This window comes from Anomaloglossus baeobatrachus, chromosome 10, assembly GCF_048569485.1.
Source record: "Anomaloglossus baeobatrachus isolate aAnoBae1 chromosome 10, aAnoBae1.hap1, whole genome shotgun sequence".
Lineage (NCBI taxonomy): Eukaryota > Metazoa > Chordata > Amphibia > Anura > Aromobatidae > Anomaloglossus > Anomaloglossus baeobatrachus.
The window spans coordinates 205,481,970-205,508,987 of record NC_134362.1 but is presented as its reverse complement, the minus strand read 5'-3'; the positions used below and the strand labels follow the sequence as shown (position 1 = coordinate 205,508,987).

The following is a 27,018-nucleotide window of genomic DNA, read 5'->3' as shown; positions in this document are numbered from 1 at the left end:
GAGGGGGAGGAGGACAGAGAAGGGGGGAGGAAGGACAGAGAAGGGGGAAGGAGGGAGGAGAGGGGGGAGGGAGGGGAGGAGAGAGAAGGGGAGGGGAGGAGGAGAGAGAAGGGGGAGGGAGGGAGGAGAGAGAAGGGGAGAGGAGGGAGGAGAGAGAAGGGAAAGGGAGGAGAGAGAAGGGGGGAGGGAGGAGGGAGGAGGGGGAGGGAGGAGAGAGGAGGGGGAGTGAGGGAGGAGAGAGAAGGGGGGAGGGAGGAGGGAGGAGGGGGGAGGGGAGGGAGGGAGGGAGGAGAGAGGAGGGGGAGTGAGGGAGGAGAGAGAAGGGGAGAGGGAGGGAGGAGAGAGAAGGGGAGAGGGAGGGAGGTGAGAGGAGGGGGAGGGAGGAGAGAGGAGGGAGGAGAGAGGAGGGGGGGAGGGAGGGAGGAGAGAGGAGGGGGGAGGGAGGAGAGAGGAGGGGGTGGGAGGGAGGGAGGAGAGAGGAGGGGGGGAGGGAGGGAGGAGAGAGGAGGGCGGGAGGGAGGAAGGAGAGAGAGGGGGGGTGGGAAGGAGAGAGGAGGGGGGGGTGGGAGGGGGGAGGGAGGAGAGGAGGGGGGGGTGGGAGGGAGGAGAGAGAAGGGGGGTGGAGGGAGGAGAGAGAGGGGGGGAGGGAGGAGAGGAAGGGGGGAGGGAGGGAGGAGAGAGAAGGGGGAGGGAGGGAGGGGTGGAGAGAGGAGGGGGTGGGAGGAGGAGAGAGGGGGGGAGGGAGGGAGGAGAGAGAGAGGGGGGGGAGGGAGGGAGGGAGAAGAGGGGGGGGGAGGGAGGGAGGAGAGAAGAGGGGAGGGAGGAGGAGAAGAGGGGGGGAGGGAGGAGAGAGGAGGGGGGGAGGGAGGGAGGAGAGAGGAGGGGAGGTGCGAGGAGAGGAGGGGGGGAGGGAGGGAGGAGAGAGGAGGGGAGGAGGGAGGGAGGTGAGAGGGGGGAGGGAGAGGGGAGGAGGGAGGGAGTGAGAGGGGAGGAGGGAGGGAAGTGAGAGGGGAGGGGGAGGGAGGTGAGAGGGGAGGAGGTGAGAGGGGAGGAGGGAGGGAAGTGAGAGGGGGGGAGGAGGGAGGGAAGTGAGAGGGGAGGGGGGAGGAGGTGAGAGGGAGGATGGAGGGAGTGAGAGGTGGGGAGGGGAGGTGAGAGGGGAGGAGGGAGGAGGTGAGAGGGGAGGAGGGAGGGAGGTGAGAGGGGAGGAGGGAGGGTGGTGAGAGGGGAGGGAGGTGAGAGGGGAGGAGGGAGGGAGGTGGGTGGGGAGGAGGGAGGGAGGTGAGAGGGTGGGGGAGGTGAGAGGGGAGGAGGGTGGGAGGTAGAGGGGAGGAGGGAGGGAAGAAAGAGGAAGAAGAAAGAACGGGAAGGTGAAGAAAAAAAGAAGAAGAAGAATGAAGGCTGAGACGTCTGATCTGATGGGAGTTACACAGCAGCAGCTGCGCGGCCGCACACGTGCGGTGATCTGTGCGCAGCGCGTGCCGAGCAGATGGCGATCATTTTTATATTGATTTATTTTTAGTTCATGATTTCAGAAAAAGAAAAACGCCAGCTTCAACTTAAAGGGGGGATCTTGTAAGATTCTTCTAAGTGATAAGATCTCTGCTGAAAGTCGCTGTATGGAAACCTTCATGTATCCAGCACAGAGGTGCGGGGACGGATCCGGGGCCCATAGAAAGCTCGGATCATCCGTCCTCAGCACACGGTCAGGATGGATTTCAGACTCCTGAACTCATCATTTGGGCCCAGCAAGCAGGGGTTAAAACATTTTTTAACTTTTCATTATATGCATTTGTTTGGAGCGCGCACGGCTCTGCTGCATCTCCCATTACTTTCCATGAACTGTGCGGCAGTGCTGCGCGGCGCAGGACGTGGGCGCTCGCTCTCTTTGTTGGGGGGTGCAGCGCCGTTCACACATTCATTTCTGTGCAGTGCTGTACGGCGGGGGACATGGCCGCTCACTCTCTTTGTTTGAGCGGGGTGTGGCACTGTTTACACATTCATGCCTGTGCGGTACATGATGTGGGCGCTCTCTACGTTGGGGGGGTGCAGCGCCGTTCACACATTCATTTTATGTGCAGTGCTGCGTGGCGCAGGACGTGGGCGCTCACTCCCTTTGTTGAAGGGGTGCAGCGCCGTTCACACATTCATTTTATGTGCGGTGCTGCGCGGCGCAGGACGTGGGCGCTCGCTCTCTTTGTTGGGGGGGGGTGCAGCGCCGTTCATACATTCATTTTATGTGCGGTGCTGCGCGGCGCAGGACGTGGGCGCTTGCTCTCTTTGTTGGGGGGTGCAGCGCAGTCTACACATTCATTTCTGTACAGTGCTGCGCAGTGTAGGACATGGGCGCTCTCTTTTTTTTGGGGGGGTGCAGTGCCGTTTACACATTCCTTTTATCTACGGTGCTGCGCGGTGTATGACATGGGCGCTCTCTTTGTTGGGGGGGTGCAGCGCCGTATACACATTCATTTTTCTGCGCGGTGCAGGATGTGGGAGCTCACTCTCTATGTTGGGGGGGGTACAGCGCCGTTTACATATTCATTGCTATGCGGCGCAGAATGTGGGAACTTTCTATGTTGAGGGGTGCAGTGCAATTCACACATTCATTTCTGTGCAGTGCTGCGCGGCGCAGGACGTGGGCGCTTGCTCTCTTTTTGAGGGGGTGCAGCGCCGTTTACACATTCATTTTATGTGCGGTGTTGCGCGGTGTATGACATGGGCGCTCTCTATGTTGGGGGGTGCAGCGCCGTTCACACATTCATTTCTGTACGGTGCTGTGCGGCTCAGGACGTGGGCACTCTCTTTGTTGGGCAGTGTGTGGCGCTGTTTAGACATTCATTGCTGTGCGGTGCAGGATATGGGCGCTCTCTATGTTGGGGGGGTGCAGCGCCGTTCACACAATCATTTCTGTACGGTGCTGCGCGGTGCAGGACGTGGGCGCTCGCTCGCTTTGTTGAGGGGGTGCAGCGCCATTCACACATTCATTTTATGTGCGGTGCTGCGTGGCGCAGGACGTGGGCGCTTGCTCTCTTTGTTGGGGGGGTGCAGCGCCGTCACACATTCATTTCTGTGCGGTGCTGCGCGGCGCAGGACGTGGGCGCTCGCTCTCTTTGTTGGGCAGTGTGTGGCGCTCTTTACACATTCATTGCTGTGCGGTGCAGGATATGTGCGCTCTCTATGTTGGGGGTGGTGCAGCGCTGTTTACACATTCATTTCTGTGCGGTGCTGCGCAGGACGTGGGTGCTCGCTCTCTTTGTTGGGGGGGGTGCAGCGCCGTTCACACATTCATTTCTGTACGGTGCTGCGCGGTGCAGGACGTGGGCGCTCGCTCTCTTTGTTGGGGGGGGTGCAGCGCCGTTCACACATTCATTTCTGTGCGGTGCTGCGCAGGACGTGGGCACTCGCTCTCTTTGTTGGGGGGGTGAAGCGCTGTCTACACATTCATTTCTGTGTGGTGCTGCGCAGCGCAGGACGTGGGCGCTCGCTCTCTTTGTTGGGGGGGTGCAGCGCCGCTCACACATTCATTTCTGTGCGGTGCTGCGCAGGACGTGGGCACTCGCTCTCTTTGTTGGGGGGGTGAAGCGCTGTCTACACATTCATTTCTGTGCGGTGCTGCGCAGGACGTGGGCGCTCGCTCTCTTTGTTGCGGGGATCACAGCGCTGTTTACACATTCATTGCTGTGCGGTGCTGCGCAGGACGTGGGCGCTCGCTCTCTTTGTTGGGGGGGTGCAGCGCTGTTTACACATTCATTGCTGTGCGGTGGTAACAGATGGAGCGGGACATTATCGTCTTCTAATCAATCACTTTCTGTCGTAACTAAATGGGGACCAGTAAACGAGCTCGTTACCAGCCGGGATTTACTGCTCTGCGGAATAACGTGTTTAACCCCCGCAGGGAAGGACGACTATCGCAGGTTAATGACGCGCAGACGTCACAACCTTCCATAAGGGAACACATCAGTGCGGGATATCGACCCCCGCTGACATATTGTAGAAAAGACTCCACCGTTGCCCCAACAAGCCCGGCACACGGGGGAGAAGCAGGTGATCAAGTCGGACCCCTCCGATACTTACCGAGAGTGGAGATAGTCTGGTAAAACGCCTTTAAGTGGCAATAAGGAGCGACCAAAACGATCAAATCCTGCACCCCAGAGCCGCCAGTGCAGAGCCTGCGGGGACTCACCGTCAATGATCATGTAGATGAAGAACACCGGAAACTCACACTCGATGCCGTCAAATAGCTGGAGATAAAAAAGAGAGTGTAAGAAGGAGAAAGAAGGTGAAAGCAGGAGAAAGTGAAAGCAGGAGAAAGTGAAAGCAGGAGAGAGTGAAAGCAGGAGAGAGCGAAAGCAGGAGAGAGCGAAAGCAGGAGAAAGCGAAAGCAGGAGAAAGCGAAAGCAGGAGAAAGCGAAAGCAGGAGAAAGCGAAAGCAGAAGAAAGTGAAGCAGGAGAAGTGAAGAGGAGAGAGTAAAGAGGAGAAGTGAAAGCAGGAGAGAGTGAAAGCAGGAGAGAGCGAAAGCAGGATGAGAGCGAAAGGACAGGAGAAAGCGGAAAGCAGGAGAAAGCGAAAGCAGAAGAAGTGAAAGCAGGAGAAAGTGAAAGCAGGAGAAAGTGAAAGCAGGAGAGAGTAAAAGCAGGAGAAAGTGAAAGCAGGAGAGAGTGAAAGCAGGAGAGAGCGAAAGCAGGAGAGAGCGAAAGCAGGAGAAAGCGAAAGCAGAGAAAGTGAAAGCAGAAGAAAGTGAAAGCAGGAGAAAGTGAAAGCAGGAGAAAGTAAAAGCAGGAGAAAAGTGAAAGCAGGAGAAAGTGAAAGCAGGAGAGAGTAAAAGCAGGAGAAAGTGAAAGCAGGAGAAAGCGAAAGCAGAAGAAAGTGAAAGCAGGGAGAAAGTGAAAGCAGGAGAGAGTAAAAGCAGGAGAAAGCGAAAGAAGGAGAAAGCGAAAGCAGAAGAAAGTGAAAGCAGGAGAAAGTGAAAGCAGGAGAGAGTAAAAGCAGGAGAAAGCGAAAGCAGGAGAAAGCGAAAGCAGAAGAAAGTGAAAGCAGGAGAAAGTGAAAGCAGGAGAAAGTGAAAGCAGGAGAGAGTAAAAGCAGGAGAAAGCGAAAGCAGGAGAGAGTGAAAGCAGGAGAGAGTAAAAGCAGGAGAAAGCGAAAGCAGGAGAAAGTGAAAGCAGGAGAGAGTAAAAGCAGGAGAAAGCGAAAGCAGGAGAAAGCGAAAGCAGAAGAAAGTGAAAGCAGGAGAAAGTGAAAGCAGGAGAAAGTGAAAGCAGGAGAAAGTAAAAGCAGGAGAAAGCGAAAGCAGGCGAAAAGCAGGAGAGAGTGAAAGCAGGAGAAAGCGAAAGAAGGAGAAAGCGTAAGAAGGAGAAAGCGTAAGAAGGAGAAAGCGTAAGAAGGAGAAAGCGAAAGAAGGAGAAAGCGAAAGAAGGAGAAAGCGAAAGAAGGAGAAAGCGTAAGAAGGAGAAAGCGTAAGAAGGAGAAAGCGTAAGAAGGAGAAAGCGAAAGAAGGAGAAAGCGAAAGAAGGAGAAAGCGAAAGGAGACAGCGAAAGAAGGAGAAAGCGAAAGAAGGAGAAAGCGAAAGAAGGAGACAGCGTAAGAAGGAGAAAGCGTAAGAAGGAGAAAGCGTAAGAAGGAGAAAGCGAAAGAAGGAGAAAGCGAAAGAAGGAGAAAGCGTAAGAAGGAGGGAAAGCGAAAGAAGGAGAAAGCGAAAGAAGGAGAAAGCGTAAGAAGGAGAAAGCGAAAGAAGGAGAAAGCGAAAGAAGGAGAAAGCGTAAGAAGGAGAAAGCGAAAGAAGGAGAAAGCGAAAGAAGGAGAAAGCGAAAGAAGGAGACAGCGTAAGAAGGAGAAAGCGTAAGAAGGAGAAAGCGAAAGAAGGAGAAAGCGAAAGAAGGAGAAAGCGAAAGAAGGAGACAGCGTAAGAAGGAGAAAGCGAAAGAAGGAGAAAGCGAAAGAAGGAGAAAGCGTAAGAAGGAGAAAGCGAAAGAAGGAGAAAGCGAAAGAAGGAGAAAGCGAAAGAAGGAGACAGCGTAAGAAGGAGAAAGCGTAAGAAGGAGAAAGCGTAAGAAGGAGGAAAGCGAAAGAAGGAAAAAGCGAAAGAAGGAGAAAGCGTAAGAAGGAGAAAGCGTAAGAAGGAGAAAGCGAAAGAAGGAGAAAGCGAAAGAAGGAGAAAGCGAAAGAAGGAGACAGCGTAAGAAGGAGAAAGCGAAGAAGAAGGAGAAAGCGAAAGAAGGAGACAGCGAAAGAAGGAGAAAGCGAAAGAAGGAGAAAGCGAAAGAAGGAGAAAGCGAAAGAAGGAGACAGCGTAAGGAAGGAGAAAGCGTAAGAAGGAGAAAGCGTAAGAAGGAGAAAGCGAAGAAGGAGAAAGCGAAAGAAGGAGAAAGCGAAAGAAGGAGAAAGCGAAAGAAGGAGAAAGCGAAAGAAGGAGAAAGCGAAAGAAGAGGAAAGCGAAAGAAGGAGAAAGCGAAAGAAGGAGAAAGTGTAAAAAGCAGAGCGGAGGCCGTTGCCTGGACTTAGACGGATGGGGCAGAGTGTGAGGGTAAATAGACCGCGGTGGGCTCTAATAGTCAGATAATGGCGTGTACGGGAGACGACCGCTCCGCCGACGCCGCTTCATTCCCTGTGTAAACTTGTAGCGAGCTGTGAAATTAAACGGCGCGATGATGAACGGCCGCCATCACCGCAGAGAGGGAAACGATACGAGAAGTGAAACATGTGCAAAGCTTGGGAATGATCTGCTGTAATGCACGCGGTGAGATGACCGGGGCGCCCCATGTGCTCGCTGCCTGTTGCCCCTTTTTCTCTACGCCGCCCCCTACCTGTGGCGCTCGGCACAGTCATTAGCGCTATACCTTGATTTCGGCCGGCTTGTAGTAGCGCCGCTCCTCGTCCTCCAGCGCCGTCTTGAACCCGTCCCTGAGGAAGCGCTTGAGGCCGTACCGTCCCTTCAGCTTGCGCACGATCTTGTCCATGGCCTGATGGAACAACGCGTCGTCATCCACCGCGAACGCCGGGTAACTGATGCAGGTGAGGAGCGCGGCGTCCGTGTTCTGAGGGGGAACAGGAAGGGTTAACGATAAAAAATAATTAGGGGAAAGGGGGCCATTTTAGAGGAGGGGGCACCCCGGTAATACAGCGGCTCCCACTCTTATTGCCCAGACTGGAGACAATTGTAACAAACACCCAGCAGTGAGAAGTATTAGGTCAAGATGGAGCATTCCTATTCACTGACAGCAAGCGGAAGTCTTGAAAATGGCCGGGAATTAGGAAGCAGCAGAACTTCTCATGCTGCCGGGGTCCTGGTGAGCGAGGCTCTGCGCTGACATAACGAGGCTCTGCGCTGACATAACGAGGCTCCGCGCCGACATAACGAGGCTCCGCGCTGACATAACGAGGCTCCGCGCTGACATAACGAGGCTCCGCGCTGAGATAACGAGGCTCCGCGCTGACATAACGAGGCTCCGCACTGACATAACAAGGCGCACGGCCATATGATTAGTTTCCCGTCAGGTCCTGTAATTAACCTCGGCGGCGCGCACTTACATGGGAGCGCGACTCTCGGGGCAGCAGTGAGCACAGCGTCTGTCTGTTCCGGTTATGCGCGTCCAGATCCACGAATATGACGGACCAGGAGCAGCCCTGCAGAGGAGGAAACCACAGCGTCAATCAACATACGTCAGTCAGTGATCGCCTGCAGCCAGCGCCGGGATCGAAGCAGAAGATTCAATACAATTCTGCAGACAAGAGAAGTCAGAGGTGATAATGCGAGCGCTCCGGGCGCAGGATCGCAACGAGCGCAGAGGACGGACGGCCCACACTCAGGAGGGACGAGGTGAGTACAACAGTCATGGAGTATGCAGCAGATCAGGACATATGGCGCAATCTAGCCTCCCCCCGTGCGCAGCCTCACACGCCTCTCCCCCGTGCGCAGCCTCACACGCCTCTCCCCCGTGCGCAGCCTCACACGCCTCTCCCCCGTGCGCAGCCTCACACGCCTCTCCCCCGTGCGCAGCCTCACACGCCTCTCCCCCGTGCGCAGCCTCACACGCCTCTCCCCCGTGCGCAGCCTCACACGCCTCTCCCCCGTGCGCAGCCTCACACGCCTCTCCCCCGTGCGCAGCCTCACACGCCTCTCCCCCGTGCGCAGCCTCACACGCCTCTCCCCCGTGCGCAGCCTCACACGCCTCTCCCCCGTGCGCAGCCTCACACGCCTCTCCCCCGTGCGCAGCCTCACACGCCTCTCCCCCGTGCTACACAGCACCCAGCTGACAATTAGGAATGGACTATATACTGATGATCCCTGATGGCTAGTGCACAGTATAGAGTGCACAGTATAGAGTGCACAGTATAGAGTGCACAGTATAGAGTGCACAGTATAGAGTACAGTATAGAGTGTACAGTATAGAGTGTACAGTATAGAGTGTACAGTATAGAGTGCACAGTATAGAGTGCACAGTATAGAGTGCACAGTATAGAGTACAGTATAGAGTGCACAGTATAGAGTGCACAGTATAGAGTGCACAGTATAGAGTGCACAGTATAGAGTGCACAGTATAGAGTGCAGTATAGAGTGTACAGTATAGAGTGTACAGTATAGAGTGCACAGAGTGCACAGTATAGAGTACAGTATAGAGTGTACAGTATAGAGTGTACAGTATAGAGTGTACAGTATAGAGAGCACAGAGTGCACAGTATAGAGTGCACAGTATAGAGTGTACAGTATAGAGTGCACAGTATAGAGTGCACAGTATAGAGTGCACAGTATAGAGTGCACAGTATAGAGTGCACAGTATAGAGTGTACAGTATAGAGTGTACAGTATAGAGTGTACAGTATAGAGTGTACAGTATAGAGTGTACAGTATAGAGTGTACAGAGTGTACAGTATAGAGTATAGAGTGTACAGTATAGAGTGTACAGTAGAGTGTACAGTATAGAGTACAGTATAGAGTGTACAGTATAGAGTGCACAGAGTGTACAGTATAGAGTGTACAGTATAGAGTGTACAGTATAGAGTGTACAGTATAGAGTGTACAGTATAGAGTGTACAGTATAGAGTACAGTATAGAGTACAGTATAGAGTACAGTATAGAGTACAGTATAGAGTACAGTATAGAGTACAGTAGAGAGTGCACAGTATAGAGTGTATAGTATATAGTGTAGAGTATATAGTGTAGAGTGTATAGTATAGAGTACAGTATAGCGTGTATAGTGTGTAGTGTATAGTATAGAGTGCATAGTGTGTAGTGTATAGTATAGAGTGTACAGTATAGAGTGTACAGTATAGAGTACAGTATAGAGTACAGTATAGAGTACAGTATAGAGTACAGTATAGAGTACAGTATAGAGTACAGTATAGAGTGTACAGTATAGAGTGTACAGTATAGAGTGTACAGTATAGAGTGTGTAGTGTATAGAGTGTATAGTATATAGTGTAGAGTGTATAGTATAGAGTACAGTATAGCGTGTATAGTGTGTAGTGTATAGTATAGAGTGTATAGTGTGTAGTGTATAGTATAGAGTGTACAGTATATAGTGTACAGTATAGAGTGTACAGTATAGAGTATATAGTGTCGGCGGTGGATAAGCGGCACATTATTGTGACGAGCGTTTGTGAGTCATCCATCGATTCCCCTGAATGCCGTCATCCCAGACCTGCACGAAGCTGTTTGAAAAGAAGAAAAAAAAGAAAAGAAAAAAAAAAAAAGCCCTTTCCGCCTATTCGGGAATCGCATCAGCCGCGCCATTACCACACGACGGGAAAACCGCGCGGAGATATCGGCGCAGATCTCTGGCGCTGGCTGTGGACTTGGATAATACGTTTTTGGATACCATATATAGCACTGTTCTTTGTTGCTGATGATCCGGGATGAGGCGCGGCGGCGGCGCGGGCTCGTGAACGCTCGGCGGTATTTGGCTTCTATATTAACAGCGGAGTCTATTAAAAAGATAAAGAGCGACTTTCTATCCGGGAGCCGTGCTGCGCCGCACAAAAAAAAAATATAAAAGTGAAAGATATATATATTTTTTTTGCAGATTCTAATACATCAATCATCATAGTATTGCCGGCGTTCTCTAAACTTCCCCGTGTGACAGCGCCGTGCACTGAATCTAATGCGCAGAGCCGCTTTCAAAGCCCAAATTTCAATTCCCGGGCCTCCCGAAAACGCCGGCTTCAAAGGACCGCAGCGGAGGCTTTGAAATCACCGCGTGTGTGTGAATGCCTGATCTATAGGTGTCAATCCACACTGTGCGGCATACTAGAGTCATGAATCAGGAGGCTCAGGATGAACACAGCAGTGAATTTTGGGAAGGTTTTGTACCTGCAGACTATGGAGGGACATCGGCCCCAGCAATCCGCAGTCTGAAGGATGAAAGGACAGAGGGTAAATGACGTTACCTGGTTTCCAAAGAGGTTGAATCCATCGATGGCTTCTAGCGCGGCTTTAGCCAGTCCGACCGAGCTGCAGAGAACGGAGAGAACTGGTCAATAAGATGGAGGGGAAAGCCGGGGGAGGACGGACGGATGAGGGGCCCTCACCCCGAAATGTGACAAAACACGAGAAAAAGGAGACAAAACACGAGAAAAAGGAGACAAAACACGAGAAAAAGGAGACAAAACACGAGAAAAAGGAGACAAAACAAAAAAAAAAGACAAAACACGAGAAAAAGAGACAAAACACGAGAAAAATGAGACAAAACACGAGAAAAACGAGACAAAACACGAGAAAAACGAGACAAAACACGAGAAAAACGAGACAAAACACGAGAAAAAGGAGACAAAACAAAAAAAAAGACAAAACACGAGAAAAAGAGACAAAACACGAGAAAAATGAGACAAAACACGAGAAAAAGGAGACAAAACACGAGAAAAAGGAGACAAAACACGAGAAAAAGGAGACAAAACAAAAAAAAAAGACAAAACACGAGAAAATGAGACAAAACACGAGAAAAATGAGACAAAACACGAGAAAAACGAGACAAAACACGAGAAAAACGAGACAAAACACGAGAAAAACGAGACAAAACACGAGAAAAAGGAGACAAAACAAAAAAAAAGACAAAACACGAGAAAAAGAGACAAAACACGAGAAAAATGAGACAAAACACGAGAAAAAGGAGACAAAACACGAGAAAAAGGAGACAAAACAAAAAAAAAAAGACAAAACACGAGAAAAAGAGACAAAACACGAGAAAAATGAGACAAAACAAAAAAAAAGACAAAACACGAGAAAAAGAGACAAAACACGAGAAAAATGAGACAAAACACGAGAAAAAGAGACAAAACACGAGAAAAATGAGACAAAACACGAGAAAAATGAGACAAAACACGAGAAAAACGAGACAAAACACGAGAAAAACGAGACAAAACACGAGAAAAACGAGACAAAACACGAGAAAAACGAGACAAAACAAAAAAAAAGACAAAACACGAGAAAAAGAGACAAAACACGAGAAAAATGAGACAAAACACGAGAAAAATGAGACAAAACACGAGAAAAACGAGACAAAACACGAGAAAAACGAGACAAAACACGAGAAAAATGAGACAAAAGGAGGAAAAACTGTACAAAACACTAAAGACAAAACACGGGAAAGACAAAACATGGGCAAAATGAGAAAAGGAGGGAAAAATGAGACAAACTAATGTTACAAAAAAATGGGGAAAAAATTAGACGAAACAGGAAAAATTAGACAACAAGAAAAAGGAGACAAAAGGAGGGAAAACTGTGCAAAACACTAAAAAAAAAAAAAAAAGATAAACACGAAAAAAAAATGACGGAAAAATGAGGCAAAACACGAAAAAATTAGATTGTATAATTGTTATACTGGATATACCCAGGTTATACCGGCTGTACATATATAATTATATACAGGAGATGCCCAGGTTATACCGGCTGTACATATATAATTATATACAGGAGATGCCCAGGTTATACCAGCTGTACATATATAATTATATACAGGAGATGCCCAGGTTATACCAGCTGTACATATATAATTATATACAGGAGGTGCCCAGGTTATACCGGCTGTACATATATAATTATATACAGGAGATGCCCAGGTTATACCGGCTGTACATATATAATTATATACAGGAGATGTCCAGGTTATACCGGCTGTACATATATAATTATATACAGGAGATGCCCAGGTTATACCGGCTGTACATATATAATTATATACAGGAGATGCCCAGGTTATACCGGCTGTACATATATAATTATATACAGGAGATGCCCAGGTTATACCGGCTGTACATATATAATTATATACAGGAGATGCCCAGGTTATACCGGCTGTACATATATAATTATATACAGGAGATGCCCAGGTTATACCAGCTGTACATATATAATTATATACAGGAGGTGCCCAGGTTATACCGGCTGTACATATATAATTATATACAGGAGATGCCCAGGTTATACCGGCTGTACATATATAATTATATACAGGAGATGTCCAGGTTATACCGGCTGTACATATATAATTATATACAGGAGATGCCCAGGTTATACCGGCTGTACATATATAATTATATACAGGAGATGCCCAGGTTATACCGGCTGTACATATATAATTATATACAGGAGATGCCCAGGTTATACCGGCTGTACATATATAATTATATACAGGAGATGCCCAGGTTATACCAGCTGTACATATATAATTATATACAGGAGATGCCCGGGATATACCAGCTGTACATATATAATTATATACAGGAGATGCCCAGGTTATACCAGCTGTACATATATAATTATATACAGGAGATGCCCAGGTTATACCGGCTGTACATATATAATTATATACAGGAGATGCCCAGGTTATACCGGCTGTACATATATAATTATATACAGGAGATGCCCAGGTTATACCGGCTGTACATATATAATTATATACAGGAGATGTCCAGGTTATACCAGCTGTACATATATAATTATATACAGGAGATGCCCAGGTTATACCAGCTGTACATATATAATTATATACAGGAGATGCCCAGGTTATACCAGCTGTACATGTATAACTATATGCAGGAGATGCCCAGGTTATACCAGCTGTACATATATAATTATATACAGGAGAGGCCCAGGTTATACCAGCTGTACATATATAATTATATACAGGAGATGCCCAGGTTATACCAGCTGTACATGTATAATTATATGCAGGAGATGCCCAGGTTATACCAGCTGTACATATATAATTATATACAGGAGATGCCCAGGTTATACCGGCTGTACATATATAATTATATACAGGAGATGCCCAGGTTATACCGGCTGTACATATATAATTATACTAGAAGGTGGCCGGATTCTACGCATCGGGTATTCTAGAATTTACGTATTGTGTAGTTCATGTATGATTTTTGTTATATATATGTGCAGTATGTGCGTATATTTGTGTGTGCAGCGTTGTCTGTGTGTGGGTGTCTGTGTAGGGCAGTTGTTTGTGGTTTCCAGTGTGTGTGTGTGTGGTGTGTTGTGCAGTGCGCGCGCGCGCGCGTGTGTGTGTGTTGGGGGGAGGTGTGCACTCTCTATCGTGCTCCATCCCCTATGCTGCGCACCCCCCATCGTGCTACATCTCCCATCCTGCGCACTCCCAAACGTGCTCCATCCGCCATGCTGCGCACTCCCAAACGTGCTCCATCCGCCATGCTGCGCACTCCCTATCGTGCTCCATTCCCCATGCTGCGCACTCCCCATCGTGCTCCATCCGCCATGCTGCGCACTCCCCATCGTGCTCCATCTCCCATGCTGCGCACTCCTAAACGTGCTCCATCCGCCATGCTGCGCACTCCCAAATGTGCTCCATCCACCATGCTGCGCACTCCCAAACGTGCTCCATCCGCCATACTCCACACTCCCCATCGTGCTCCATGCCCCATGCAGCGCACTCCCCATCGTGCTCTATCCCCTATGCTGCGCACCCCCCATCGTGCTCCATCATCCATGCTGCGCACTCCCAAACGTGCTCCATCCGCCATGCCGCGCACTCCCAAACGTGCTCCATCCGCCATGCTGCGCACTCTCAAACGTGCTCCATCCGCCATGCTGGGCACTCTCCATCGTGCTCCATCCCCCATGCAGTGCACTCCCTATCGTGCTCCATCCCCTATGCTGCGCACCTCCCATCGTGCTCCATCTCCCATGCTGCGCACTCTCAAACGTGCTCCATCCGCCATGCTGCGCACTCCCAAACGTGGTCCATCCGCTATGCTGCGCACTCCCAAACATGCTCCATCCGCCATACTCCGCACTCGCCATCGTGCTGCATCCGCCATGCTGCGCACTCTCAAACGTGCTCCATCCGCCATGCTGCGCACTCCCAAACGTGCTCCATCCGCCATGCTGCGCACTCCCAAACGTACTCCATCCGCCATGCTGCGCACTCCCAAACGTGCTCCATCCGCCATGCTGCGCATTACCAAACGTGCTCCATCCGCCATGCTGCGCCAGCATCAGCCTCTCTACCCGCATCATCAGCCTCTCTGCCCGCAGCATCAGCCTCTCTCCTCCCAGCATCAGCGTCTCTGTCCCTAGCATCAGGCTCTCTCCTTCCAGCCTCCCTCAGCATCAGCCTCCCTTTCCCAGCCTTCCCAAGGATCAGCCTCTCTCCTCCCAGCCTCCTTCCTCCCAGCCTCCCCCTCCCAGCCTCCCTCAGCATCAGCCTTCCTCTCCCAGTCTCCCCCAGCATCAGCTTCCCCAAGCATCAGCCTCTACCAGCATCAGCCTCTGTTCTTCCAGCCTCCTCCAGCATCAGCTTCCCTAAGCATCAGCCTCCCTCGTCCCAGCCTCCCTCAGCATCAGCCTCTCTCCTTCCAGCCTCCCTCAGCATCAGCCTCCTCTCCCCAGCCTTCCCTAGGATCAGCCTCTCTCCTCCCAGCCTCCTTCTTCCCAGCCTTCCCATCCCAGCCTCCTTCAGCATCAGCATTTCCCTCTTCCCCATGATCAGCCTCTCTGCTCCCAGCCTCCTCCAGCACGCCCTGCTCCTCTGCCGACACTCACACACCCGATCGCATGCACTCACACACACACCCGATCGCATCCACTCACACACACACCCGATCGCATCCACTCACACACACACCCGATCGCATCCACTCACACACACACCCGATCGCATCCACTCACACACACACCCGATCGCATCCACTCACACACACACCCGATCGCATCCACTCACACACACACCCGATCGTATCCACTCACACACACACCCGATCGCATCCACTCACACACACCCGATCGCATCCACTCACACACACCCGATCGCATCCACTCACACACACACCCGATCGCATCCACTCACACACACCCGATCGCATCCACTCACACACACACCCGATCGCATCCACTCACACACACCCGATCGCATCCACTCACACACACCCGATCGCATCCACTCACACACACAGACACTGACGATATCGCACTTACGCGCTCATACTCACAACATCCGGGGATATCACATGCTTCTGGCCATGTGATCCTCCGTCAGGTCCTGGAAGATCACAACAGCACATTTTCGCCGCCGAGAAGCAAGCGATATCCCAGGATGTCGTGAGTATGTGGATGCGATGTGAGGTGTGTGTGAGGTGTGTATGAGAGTGAGTGTGAGTGTGATCTGATGTGTGTGTATGTTTGTGTGTGTGCGTGTGGACTTTCCGGCGCAGCAGGACCTTGATGGGCTTGTAACCATGCGAGCATGGTTACCAACGTATCCACACCACTCCCACCACTGCCGTGGGAGCGGGGGCCGGGGGAGGGGGAGGGAGTACAGTACTCACCTCCGTGACAGCGCTTGTAACCATGCGAGTATCCACACCACCCCTTTGGGAGCGGGGGCCGGGGGGGGGGGGGGGGTTGGGGGGGGATAGGGAGTACCGTACTCACCTCCGTGACAGCCGTGTCAGTTAGAGAAATGCGCGGGGGGAGGGAGGAGGTGGGGCCAGAGCTAACGTGCATTGCGTGAGGGGGGCGGGGCGTGGCGTGGCTGAATTGCCAATGCCTGCAGGGTGCCGGGGCGAGAGGCCAATCTGTGGGGGGGGCGGAGCCTGGGCGAGCGGCTGGCCAATCCGTGTGGGGGCGCAGCCTGGGCGAGCGGCCAATCCGTGTGGGGGGGCGGGGCCATGGCGAGCCCAGCGGCCAATCAGCTTTGTGTCACCGTAAGGACACAATTTTGGAGCATGACAGACAGACAGACAGACAGAATAAGGCAATTATATATATAGATACAGGAGATGCCCAGGTTATACCGGCTGTACATGTATAATTATATACAGGAGATGCCCAGGTTATACCGGCTGTACATATATAATTATATACAGGAGAGGCCCAGGTTATACCAGCTGTACATATATAATTATATACAGGAGATGCCCGGGTTATACCGGCTGTACATATATAATTATATACAGGAGATGCCCAGGTTATACCGGCTGTACATATATAATTATATGAAGGAGAGGCCCAGGTTATACCAGCTGTACATATATAATTATATACAGGAGATGTCCAGGTTATACCGGCTGTACATATATAATTATATACAGGAGATGTCCGGGTTATACCAGCTGTACATATATAATTATATACAGGAGATGCCCAGGTTATACCGGCTGTACATATATAATTATATACAGGAGATGCCCAGGGTGTACCGGCTGTACATATATAATTATATACAGGAGATGCCCAGGGTGTACCGGCTGTACATATATAATTATATACAGGAGATGTCCAGGTTATACCAGCTGTACATATATAATTATATACAGGAGATGCCCAGGGTGTACCGGCTGTACATATATAATTATATACAGGAGATGCCCAGGGTGTACCGGCTGTACATATATAATTATATACAGGAGATGTCCGGGTTATACCAGCTGTACATATATAATTACGGTATATACAGGAGATGTCCAGGTTATACCGGCTGTACATATATAATTATATACAGGAGATGTCCGGGTTATACCAGCTGTACATATATAATTATATACAGGAGATGCCCAGGTTATACCAGCTGTACATATATAATTATATACAGGAGATGCCCGGGTTATACCGGCTGTACATATATAATTATATACAGGAGATACCCAGGTTATACCGGCTGTACATATATAATTATATACAGGAGATGTCCGGGTTATACCAGCTGTACATATATAATTATATACAGGGGATGCCCAGGTTATACCAGCTGTACATATATAATTATATACAGGAGATGCCCAGGTTATACTGGCTGTACATATATAATTATATACACGAGATGCCCAGGTTATACCGGCTGTACATATATAATTATATACAGGAGATGCCCAGGTTATACCAGCTGTACATATATAATTATATACAGGAGATGCCCAGGTTATACCGGCTGTATACATATAATTATATACAGGGGTGCCCAGGTTATACCGGCTGTACATATATAATTATATACAGGGGTGCCCAGGTTATACCGGCTGTACATATATAATTATATACAGGGGTGCCCAGGTTATACCGGCTGTACATATATAATTATATACAGGGGTGCCCAGGTTATACCAGCTGTACATATATAATTATATGCAGGAGATGCCCAGGTTATACCAGCTGTACATATATAATTATATACAGGAGATGTCCAGGTTATACCGGCTGTACATATATAATTATATACAGGAGATGTCCGGGTTATACCAGCTGTACATATATAATTATATACAGGAGATGCCCAGGTTATACCGGCTGTACATATATAATTATATACAGGAGATGCCCAGGGTGTACCGGCTGTACATATATAATTATATACAGGAGATGCCCAGGTTATACCGGCTGTACATATATAATTATATACAGGAGATGCCCAGGTTATACCAGCTGTACATATATAATTATATACAGGAGATGTCCAGGTTATACCGGCTGTACATATATAATTATATACAGGAGATGTCCGGGTTATACCAGCTGTACATATATAATTATATACAGGAGATGCCCAGGTTATACCGGCTGTACATATATAATTATATACAGGAGATGCCCAGGGTGTACCGGCTGTACATATATAATTATATACAGGAGATGTCCAGGTTATACCGGCTGTACATATATAATTATATACAGGAGATGCCCAGGTTATACCGGCTGTACATATATAATTATATACAGGAGATACCCAGGTTATACCGGCTGTACATATATAATTATATACAGGAGATACCCAGGTTATACCGGCTGTACATATATAATTATATACAGGAGATGTCCAGGTTATACCAGCTGTACATATATAATTATATACAGGAGATGCCCAGGTTATACCGGCTGTACATATATAATTATATACAGGAGATGCCCAGGTTATACCAGCTGTACATGTATAATTATATACAGGAGAGGCCCAGGTTATACCGGCTGTACATATATAATTATATACAGGAGATGTCCAGGTTATACCGGCTGTACATATATAATTATATACAGGAGATGTCCAGGTTATACTGGCTGTACATATATAATTATATACAGTAGATGCCAGGTTATACCGGCTGTACATATATAATTATATACAGGAGATGTCCGGGTTATACCAGCTGTACATATATAATTATATACAGGAGATGCCCAGGTTATACCGGCTGTACATATATAATTATATACAGGAGATGTCCAGGTTATACTGGCTGTACATATATAATTATATACAGTAGATGCCAGGTTATACCGGCTGTACATATATAATTATATACAGGAGATGTCCGGGTTATACCAGCTGTACATATATAATTATATACAGGAGATGTCCAGGTTATACCGGCTGTACATATATAATTATATACAGGAGATGTCCGGGTTATACCAGCTGTACATATATAATTATATACAGGAGATGTCCGGGTTATACCAGCTGTACATATATAATTATATACAGGAGATGCCCAGGTTATACCGGCTGTACATATATAATTATATACAGGAGATGTCCAGGTTATACTGGCTGTACATATATAATTATATACAGTAGATGCCAGGTTATACCGGCTGTACATATATAATTATATACAGGAGATGTCCGGGTTATACCAGCTGTACATATATAATTATATACAGGAGATGTCCAGGTTATACCGGCTGTACATATATAATTATATACAGGAGATGTCCGGGTTATACCAGCTGTACATATATAATTATATACAGGAGATGCCCAGGTTATACCAGCTGTACATATATAATTATATACAGGAGATGCCTGGGTTATACCGGCTGTACATATATAATTATATACAGGAGATACCCAGGTTATACCGGCTGTACATATATAATTATATACAGGAGATGTCCGGGTTATACCAGCTGTACATATATAATTATATACAGGGGATGCCCAGGTTATACCAGCTGTACATATATAATTATATACAGGAGATGCCCAGGTTATACTGGCTGTACATATATAATTATATACACGAGATGCCCAGGTTATACCGGCTGTACATATATAATTATATACAGGAGATGCCCAGGTTATACCAGCTGTACATATATAATTATATACAGGAGATGGCCAGGTTATACCGGCTGTACATATATAATTATATACAGGAGATGGCCAGGTTATACCGGCTGTACATATATAATTATATACAGGAGATGCCCGGGTTATACCAGCTGTATACATATAATTATATACAGGAGATGCCCAGGTTATACCAGCTGTACATATATAACTATATACAGGAGATGCCCAGGTTATACCAGCTGTACATATATAACTATATACAGGAGATGCCCAGGTTATAGCAGCTGTACATACATAATTATATACAGGAGATACCCAGGTTATACCGGCTGTACATATATAATTATATACAGGAGATGCCCGGGTTATACCAGCTGTACATACATAATTATATACAGGAGATATCCAGGTTATACCAGCTGTACATATATAATTATATACAGGAGATGCCCAGGTTATACCAGCTGTACATATATAATTATATACAGGAGATGCCCAGGTTATACCGGCTGTACATATATAATTATATACAGGAGATGCCCGGGTTATACCAGCTGTACATATATAATTATATACAGGAGATGCCCAGGTTATACCGGCTGTACATATATAATTATATACAGGAGATGCCCAGGTTATACCGGCTGTACATATATAATTATATACAGGGGTGCCCAGGTGTCACAAACCACCGGGAGGGGTCACTCAGAAATCCCCCGCGCTGGCTACCAGTACGTCACAATCGGGGGGTAACAAGTGGGGTCACCCCTCCTTTATACCTCCCGACCGACAGACAGAGCACGTGACGCGCTCTCTAGCGCCCCTCTTATAGTCAGGCCAATTATGGAATTGCCCGACAATAAGCAAGGAGGCCGCTATACTACTTATGCCGATTATTGAAGGGTCCCCGGTGAGAGTAGGGTATATATTCCCCCGACCTCCGCGGGCGGAATATATAAAATCTCCCCGAATCTCACTGGCCTCCCCACAATAATCCTTGGCACAACTCGCTGCCACCAACCGCTTCACGGTAACTATTAGCCGAACACACAGACGTGGGATTCAAGATCGAGATAACAGAACAGCCCAAGATTAATTATATAATTTAATCAGCCTAAAGCACACTAGAACTACAATATATACAATAGGGAATCTACAGAATATACATATGTCAGAGTACAGTTACAATCAAAGCATGGGTTACAAACAGGCATACACAGTTCCAGCAGTTACCTTGTTGCGTCTGGCCACAGGGGGGCGCTGTAGACCAGGTTTCCAGGAACTCTCTCACAGGTCTTTCCCAACCAGGCCCCCGAGCAGAAGAACACTGGAAAATGGCCGAAGTAGGGTTATCAACCTGGGCAGATCCAGGTCCCCTCCTACCTTAGTGACCTCACAGGGAAGCACTGCCACTCCCCCTGCATGGATCAGAATTATCCAGCAAAGGGGATATTGGCCATAACTTTGCCTGGGAGCGTCGTAGGCGGACGCCAATGCTCTCATTGTGACAGTTATGAATTTAGCTACAGAACGAGGGGACTCATGACCTGTCTGCCAGTTCCCCATTGGCTGATATCACGCCTGGGGCATTTCCCAATGTCCTGCTCCCATAAAAAGGGGGTGCCGGCATCGTCCACATGCGGAGACACCATTTTTATGGTTGCCATATTTATCGGAAATATGGCTTGCGAGATATGAACCATTTTTTACTGGAGTCGTTCTGTCTGGCTATTTCCATAGCCTTGCTAACTAGCTAGCAGCCCCCACTACAGGGTCACGGCAGGGAGTCATCCTGTGTCCATTGTTCCCACACCACCTCATCTCCATATCATAGGAGATGGCCATGGGATTTGTTGCTAAACCAGTTGTGTGAAGGAAAGGGGGGGTGACACCAGGAGAGGGCTTCCTGACATACTTGAATATCATGATTTATCGTCATATCTCCGGATTCACCTCACACCTCCCCCCTTTTGAGGGCGCTAGGGGGCAGCACACTCCGGTGTTCCCCCGTGCGCCCGTCCGCGACCTCTCCTTGTCGGGACAGCCCGTCTGCGTTACCGTGGTCACGGCCCCTTTTGTGGCGAATGGTGAAGTTGTATTGCTGGAGCGCAAGGCTCCATCGCAACAATCGCCCATTCGTCCCAGAGACGGTGTGCAACCAGCTGAGGGGATTGTGGTCCGTCTCCACGATGAAGTGGCGCCCGTATAGATAGGGTTGCAGACGCTGCAGGGCCCACACTATGGCCAGGCACTCCTTCTCCATCGTGGAATAGGCAACTTCCCTTGGTAACAGCTTCCTGCTCAGGTACAAGACTGGGTGCTCTTGGCTCGCAGAGTCCACCTGGCTGAGCACCGCACCGAGGCCGAAGTCACTGGCGTCGGTCTGTACTACAAACGGCCGCGTGAAGTCGGCTGCCTGTAGCACGGGCGGGCTGGACAGGGCGTCCTTTAGGGCCCGGAAGGCTGTCTCGCAGTCCATTGTCCAATCGACTGCAGAGGGCAGCTTCTTCTTGGTGAGGTCCGTCAAGGGCTTTGCCAGGCTACTATAGCATGGAACAAACCTCCTATAGTACCCAGCGGTCCCCAAGAAGGACATCACCTGCTTCTTGGTCCTGGGGGTGGGCCAGGATGCGATGGCTTCCACTTTCTCAGGCTCGGGCTTCAGCGTTCTCCCACCTACCCGGTGACCGAGGTACTGGACCTCGCTCATGGCCAGCTGACACTTTCCCGGCTTGATGGTCAAACCTGCCCGGTGGACCCGCCTGAGAACCTGTGCTAGATGCTCTAGGTGATCTTCCCAGGTGGGACTGAAGACGGCAATGTCATCCAGGTACGCGGCCGCGTACCCTTCAAGTCCCTTGAGCAGGGTGTTGACCATCCGCTGGAAAGTGGCAGGGGCATTCCTCATCCCGAATGGCATCACCGTGGACTCGTACAGTCCAAATGGGGTAATAAAGGCAGAGCGTTCCCTGGCCTTGCGAGTCAGGGGGATCTGCCAATATCCCCGGCTCAGATCCATGATGGTCAGGTACTGAGCCCCGGCCAACTGATCGAGCAGGTCATCGATGCGTGGCATTGGGTACGCATCGGCGACCGTGACAGCATTGAGCCCCCTGTAGTCCACGCAGAACCGAGTGGTTCGGTCCTTCTTAGGGACGAGGACTACAGGCGAGGCCCAAGCGCTGTTGGATGCCTGGATCACCCCCAGCTTCAGCATCTCGTCAATCTCCTGGCGCATGTGTTGCTGCACCTCCAGGGAGACCCGATATGCTGAACGCCGTATCGGGGGATGATCCCCAGTGTCCACGTGATGGACAGCCAAGTCAGTCCTTCCGGGCTGGTTGGTAAACAACCCCCGGAAGGGGTGTAGGGTGGCCCACAGCTGGGACCGTTGGTCCTCCAAGAGCTGGTGGCCAACCTCCACATCCTCAATGGATCCGCCTGCCCTAACCTGGGCTAGCATATCCAAGAGGGTTTCCGCTTCTCCCTCCTCGGGCAGGTTGCACACGGGGAGCGCACATGCCTCCCGCTCATGATGTGCCTTCATCATGTTCACATGGAAGGGCTTCCGCCTTCCACGGGCAGGGTCCAGGGTGACCAGGTACGTTACAGGGTTGAGCTGCTGGTACACGAGGTATGGGCCTTCCCAGGCTGCCTGAAGCTTGTCCTGTGGTACGGGGACCAGTACCCACACCTTTTGACCCACTTGGTAGGTCCTCTCACAAGCGTTCTGGTCGTACCAACGCTTCTGATCGGCCTGGGCTTGAGCCATATTGTCGTGTACCAGTTGCGTCAAGGCCTGCATTTTGTCCCGGAAGCGCATGACATACTCGATAACCGACACTCCAGGGGTGGCCAAATCCCCTTCCCAAGCCTCTTTCACCAGAGCCAGGGGGCCCCGCACACGTCGCCCGTACAGGAGCTCAAACGGTGAGAATCCTGTTGAGGCCTGTGGAACCTCCCGGTAAGCAAATAACAGGTGTGGGAGATACCGCTCCCAGTCACGCCCATGGGAGTCGACCAACATCTTAAGCATCTGCTTTAAGGTGCCATTGAACCGCTCGCACAGGCCATTAGTCTGTGGATGGTACGGGCTGGCCACCAGATGTCGCACCTGGACTTGCTTACAGAGGGCCTCCATCAGCTGGGACATGAATTGGGTCCCCCGGTCAGTGAGCATTTCCTGGGGAAAACCCACTCGGGAGAAAATCTCCAGCAATGCGGTGGCCACCTTGTCAGCCCGAATGGACGACAAGGCCACTGCTTCTGGGTACCGGGTGGCATAGTCCACTACCGTCAGTATGAAGCGTTTCCCGGAGCTGCTGGGGATGGCCAGCGGGCCGACCAGATCCACAGCCACCCTCCTGAAAGGCTCATCGATGATTGGCAGAGATACCAGTGGGGCTTTGGGGCGTGGCCCCGCCTTCCCCACTCTCTGACAGGTTTCACACGAACGGCAGTAGGCAGCCACATCGGCCCCCATTTTTGGCCAGTAGAAATGCTGGTTTAACCTGGCCTTGGTCTTAGCGATCCCTAGGTGTCCGGCCATCGGAATCTCATGTGCGATCCGCAACAACTCCGTCCGGAACGGATAGGGTACCACCAACTGTCGGTCCCTGGGCCACGCCTCCGGTGAACCCTGCTGGACCGTGGCCCGGTACAGCCGTCCTTGGTCCCAGACCACTCGCTCCGGGTCCGAGTCCGAGGGAGGCTGTGCCGCCTGCTCCTTAAGAGCTTTCAGGCTGTCGTCAGCTTCTAACGCTGCCTGAAACCCCTGACTAGATGTGGCCAGAATCGACGAGACTGTCACATCTTCGGTCAGTACCCCGGGACCTGTGTCCTGGCCTCCACCTGACTCGGCTGCCACTTGGTCAGAAGGGGAAGAGCTATCGGACCTCCGGGAGGCCCCTTGGCTTCCAGCACTCCCACTGCGGGTGACAGCGGCCACAGCCGCTGCGACCGTGGGTCGTGCCTGCTCCTCCTCCGTTCCTGACCAAGTCGCCGGTTCAGGCAGACCTACCTGGCTTCCTGACACCCCGGTTGTGGGGGAACCATGCACCGAGATCTTACCTGGGAGCACTTCCGCTCCTGGACCGGCCCCAATCTCACCTGCCTGTTCCCCTCCTGCAGCAACAGAACCCCGCTGTGAAATCTCTGGGGACCCCACATTTGCTGTGGTAGCCCCCACCCCACACACTGGTCCTCCCCCTGCAGCACCCTGCTCTCTGCTTATCCCTGCAGAGGGCAGCAGATCCCAGCTCACAGGCTGATTACTTGTAGAGGCATTGTCACACCTTTCTCTGACCCCCTCCCCTGTCACAGCTGCAGCTGAGTGTGTGTCTATGGTGTCTATGCAAGCAGAAAAATCAGAGTTCACTCCCTCCTCCCTTACATCATTCATAGATAACACATTAACATTGTTAGGAGTCATGTCAGTACGGGCTGAAGGTTCAGCCCTTGGGGGGGGCCCAAACTGGGAGGTTATCTGCCCCAAATCTGTCCCAAGTAGCACGTTTGCAGGGATCCGATCAGTTACCCCCACCTCCCTCACCCCCCGCCCTGCGCCCCAGTCCACATAAATGTCAGCAACAGGCAGCGCCGGGTCAGTGCCTCCAATCCCGGAGACAGCGAGGGTTTTTCCAGGGATCAAGTCTTGGGGGGACACCATCTCAGGCCGCACCAGAGTCACCTCCGAGGCGCTGTCTCGCAGTCCTATGGTCACAGACCGGCCGACGGTGACAGGTTGGAAGCTGTCCAGGGACCTACCACCACCCCCACCCACACAATACACCTTGGGCGGCCCTTGGGACGGGGACGGAGCCGGGGCCTTGGGACGCTGAGGGCACATGGCCTTGAAGTGTCCAGGTAGGTTGCACTGGTGGCACCGTCTTGGTTCCGCCACGGGCCTGGAGAGGGGAGTTGAGGGGGACACCCCCTGCAGTCTAGGGGCAGGTGGGGCAGTCGCAGAATTCATCTTACCCCCTCTCCAGGTGCTGCTGGTGGCCGCTCTCCTGGCCTCAGGGGCCCGGTTGTTGGTGTAGTCATCGGCAAGGGCAGCTGTAGCCGTGGACCCCTTTGGCTTCTGGTCTCGGATGAACTGGCGGAGATCCTCAGGGCAGTTCCACAAGAGTTGCTCCGTGATGAACAAGTCCAGGATCTCCGGTCCGGTGGAAAGCTGCAGGCCTTGGGTCCAGTGGTCGGCAGCTCGGGCAAGTGCCCGCCTGTGGTCAGCCCAGGAGTCCTTTGGTCCCTTCTGTAGGCTCCGGAACTTCTTGCGGTAGGACTCCGGGGTGAGGTTGTACTGTTGGATCAGGGCCCGCTTGATGGTGTCGTAGCCCTGATCTGCCTCAGCAGGCAAGTCCCCAAGGACATCCAGGGCCTTACCCCTTAAACGGGGGGTCAGGTATTTGGCCCACTGGTCCTTGTTCAGATGGTGCTGCAAGCAAGTCCGTTCAAAAGCAGTCAGGAAAGAGTCCAAGTCTCCATCCTTCTCCAGCACTGGGAAGTCCTCAACACGGACCTTTGGAAGTTTGGTGTCTCGAAGGTCACGTGTGGCTGATGAGGGCTGGAGCTTGGCTAGATGCAGCTGGTAGTCACGGTCTGCCTGTCGCTCCGCAGCCTCACGCTCTGCCTGGCGCTCTTCACGCGCTGCTTGCCGCTCCGCAGCCTCAGCATCACGCGCTGCCTGCCGCTCTGCCCTGCGCTCTGCCATGAGTATCTCGTAGGTATCCCGGTCTCCCGCCTGGAGAAGGGCCATAGCCATTTGGAGAAGGCTATCCGAGCCTCCCAGGCTCGGTGGAATGGCACGTGGTGATCTGCGGCCCGCTGCGGAGCCTGGTGCTTCACTGTCCCTTGCAGAGCGGAGGGCTGGCATCTGGCTCGTTGAGGACCCTTGGGTGAGCTGCTCCTCATCTTGTCCATAATTGCTAGGTTGTGCAATGTCCTCTGCAGAACGGTTTTCTGGCGTCGAGCTCCTGGAGGACTCGTGGGCCACCTCCTCATTACTGTCCACAGCACCGTCCTCCCTCTCTTCGGCTCCTGCCTTAGCATTGGCCAGTTGCATAGCTCTGCTCCTGGTGCCATCAGCCATTCTTGCAGACTTTTGGTCACTGACACAGAACTGACACCTGATGCCTCCACACACCTTACAGTATCTGCACTCTGACACTCTAGTGTTGAGCTGGTCTGAAGACCCCAGCAGCCACAGCTGCTGCAGGCAGTCTTTAGTGTCTGGGAGTATGGGTCTCACACTCACACACACTATTATCTCGATCCCACCGCTTGCCACCAATATGTCACAAACCACCGGGAGGGGTCACTCAGAAATCCCCCGCGCTGGCTACCAGTACGTCACAATCGGGGGGTAACAAGTGGGGTCACCCCTCCTTTATACCTCCCGACCGACAGACAGAGCACGTGACGCGCTCTCTAGCGCCCCTCTTATAGTCAGGCCAATTATGGAATTGCCCGACAATAAGCAAGGAGGCCGCT

The 27,018-nt window shown here is 50.9% G+C and overlaps 1 protein-coding gene across 1 annotated transcript in view; it reads right to left on the bottom strand.

The window, feature by feature from the left end:
• The window catches only part of PHKB (phosphorylase kinase regulatory subunit beta), a 117,667-nt gene that overhangs the window by 20,437 nt on the left and 70,212 nt on the right, over positions 1-27,018 (bottom strand). Inside the window, exons 8-11 of the mRNA XM_075325442.1 lie at positions 10,385-10,448; positions 7,530-7,625; positions 6,839-7,036; positions 4,075-4,241 (exon numbers count right to left, since the gene is read on the bottom strand). Of these exons, the coding sequence (XP_075181557.1) occupies positions 4,075-4,241; positions 6,839-7,036; positions 7,530-7,625; positions 10,385-10,448 (525 nt within the window). The remainder of the gene's footprint in view (positions 1-4,074; positions 4,242-6,838; positions 7,037-7,529; positions 7,626-10,384; positions 10,449-27,018) is intronic.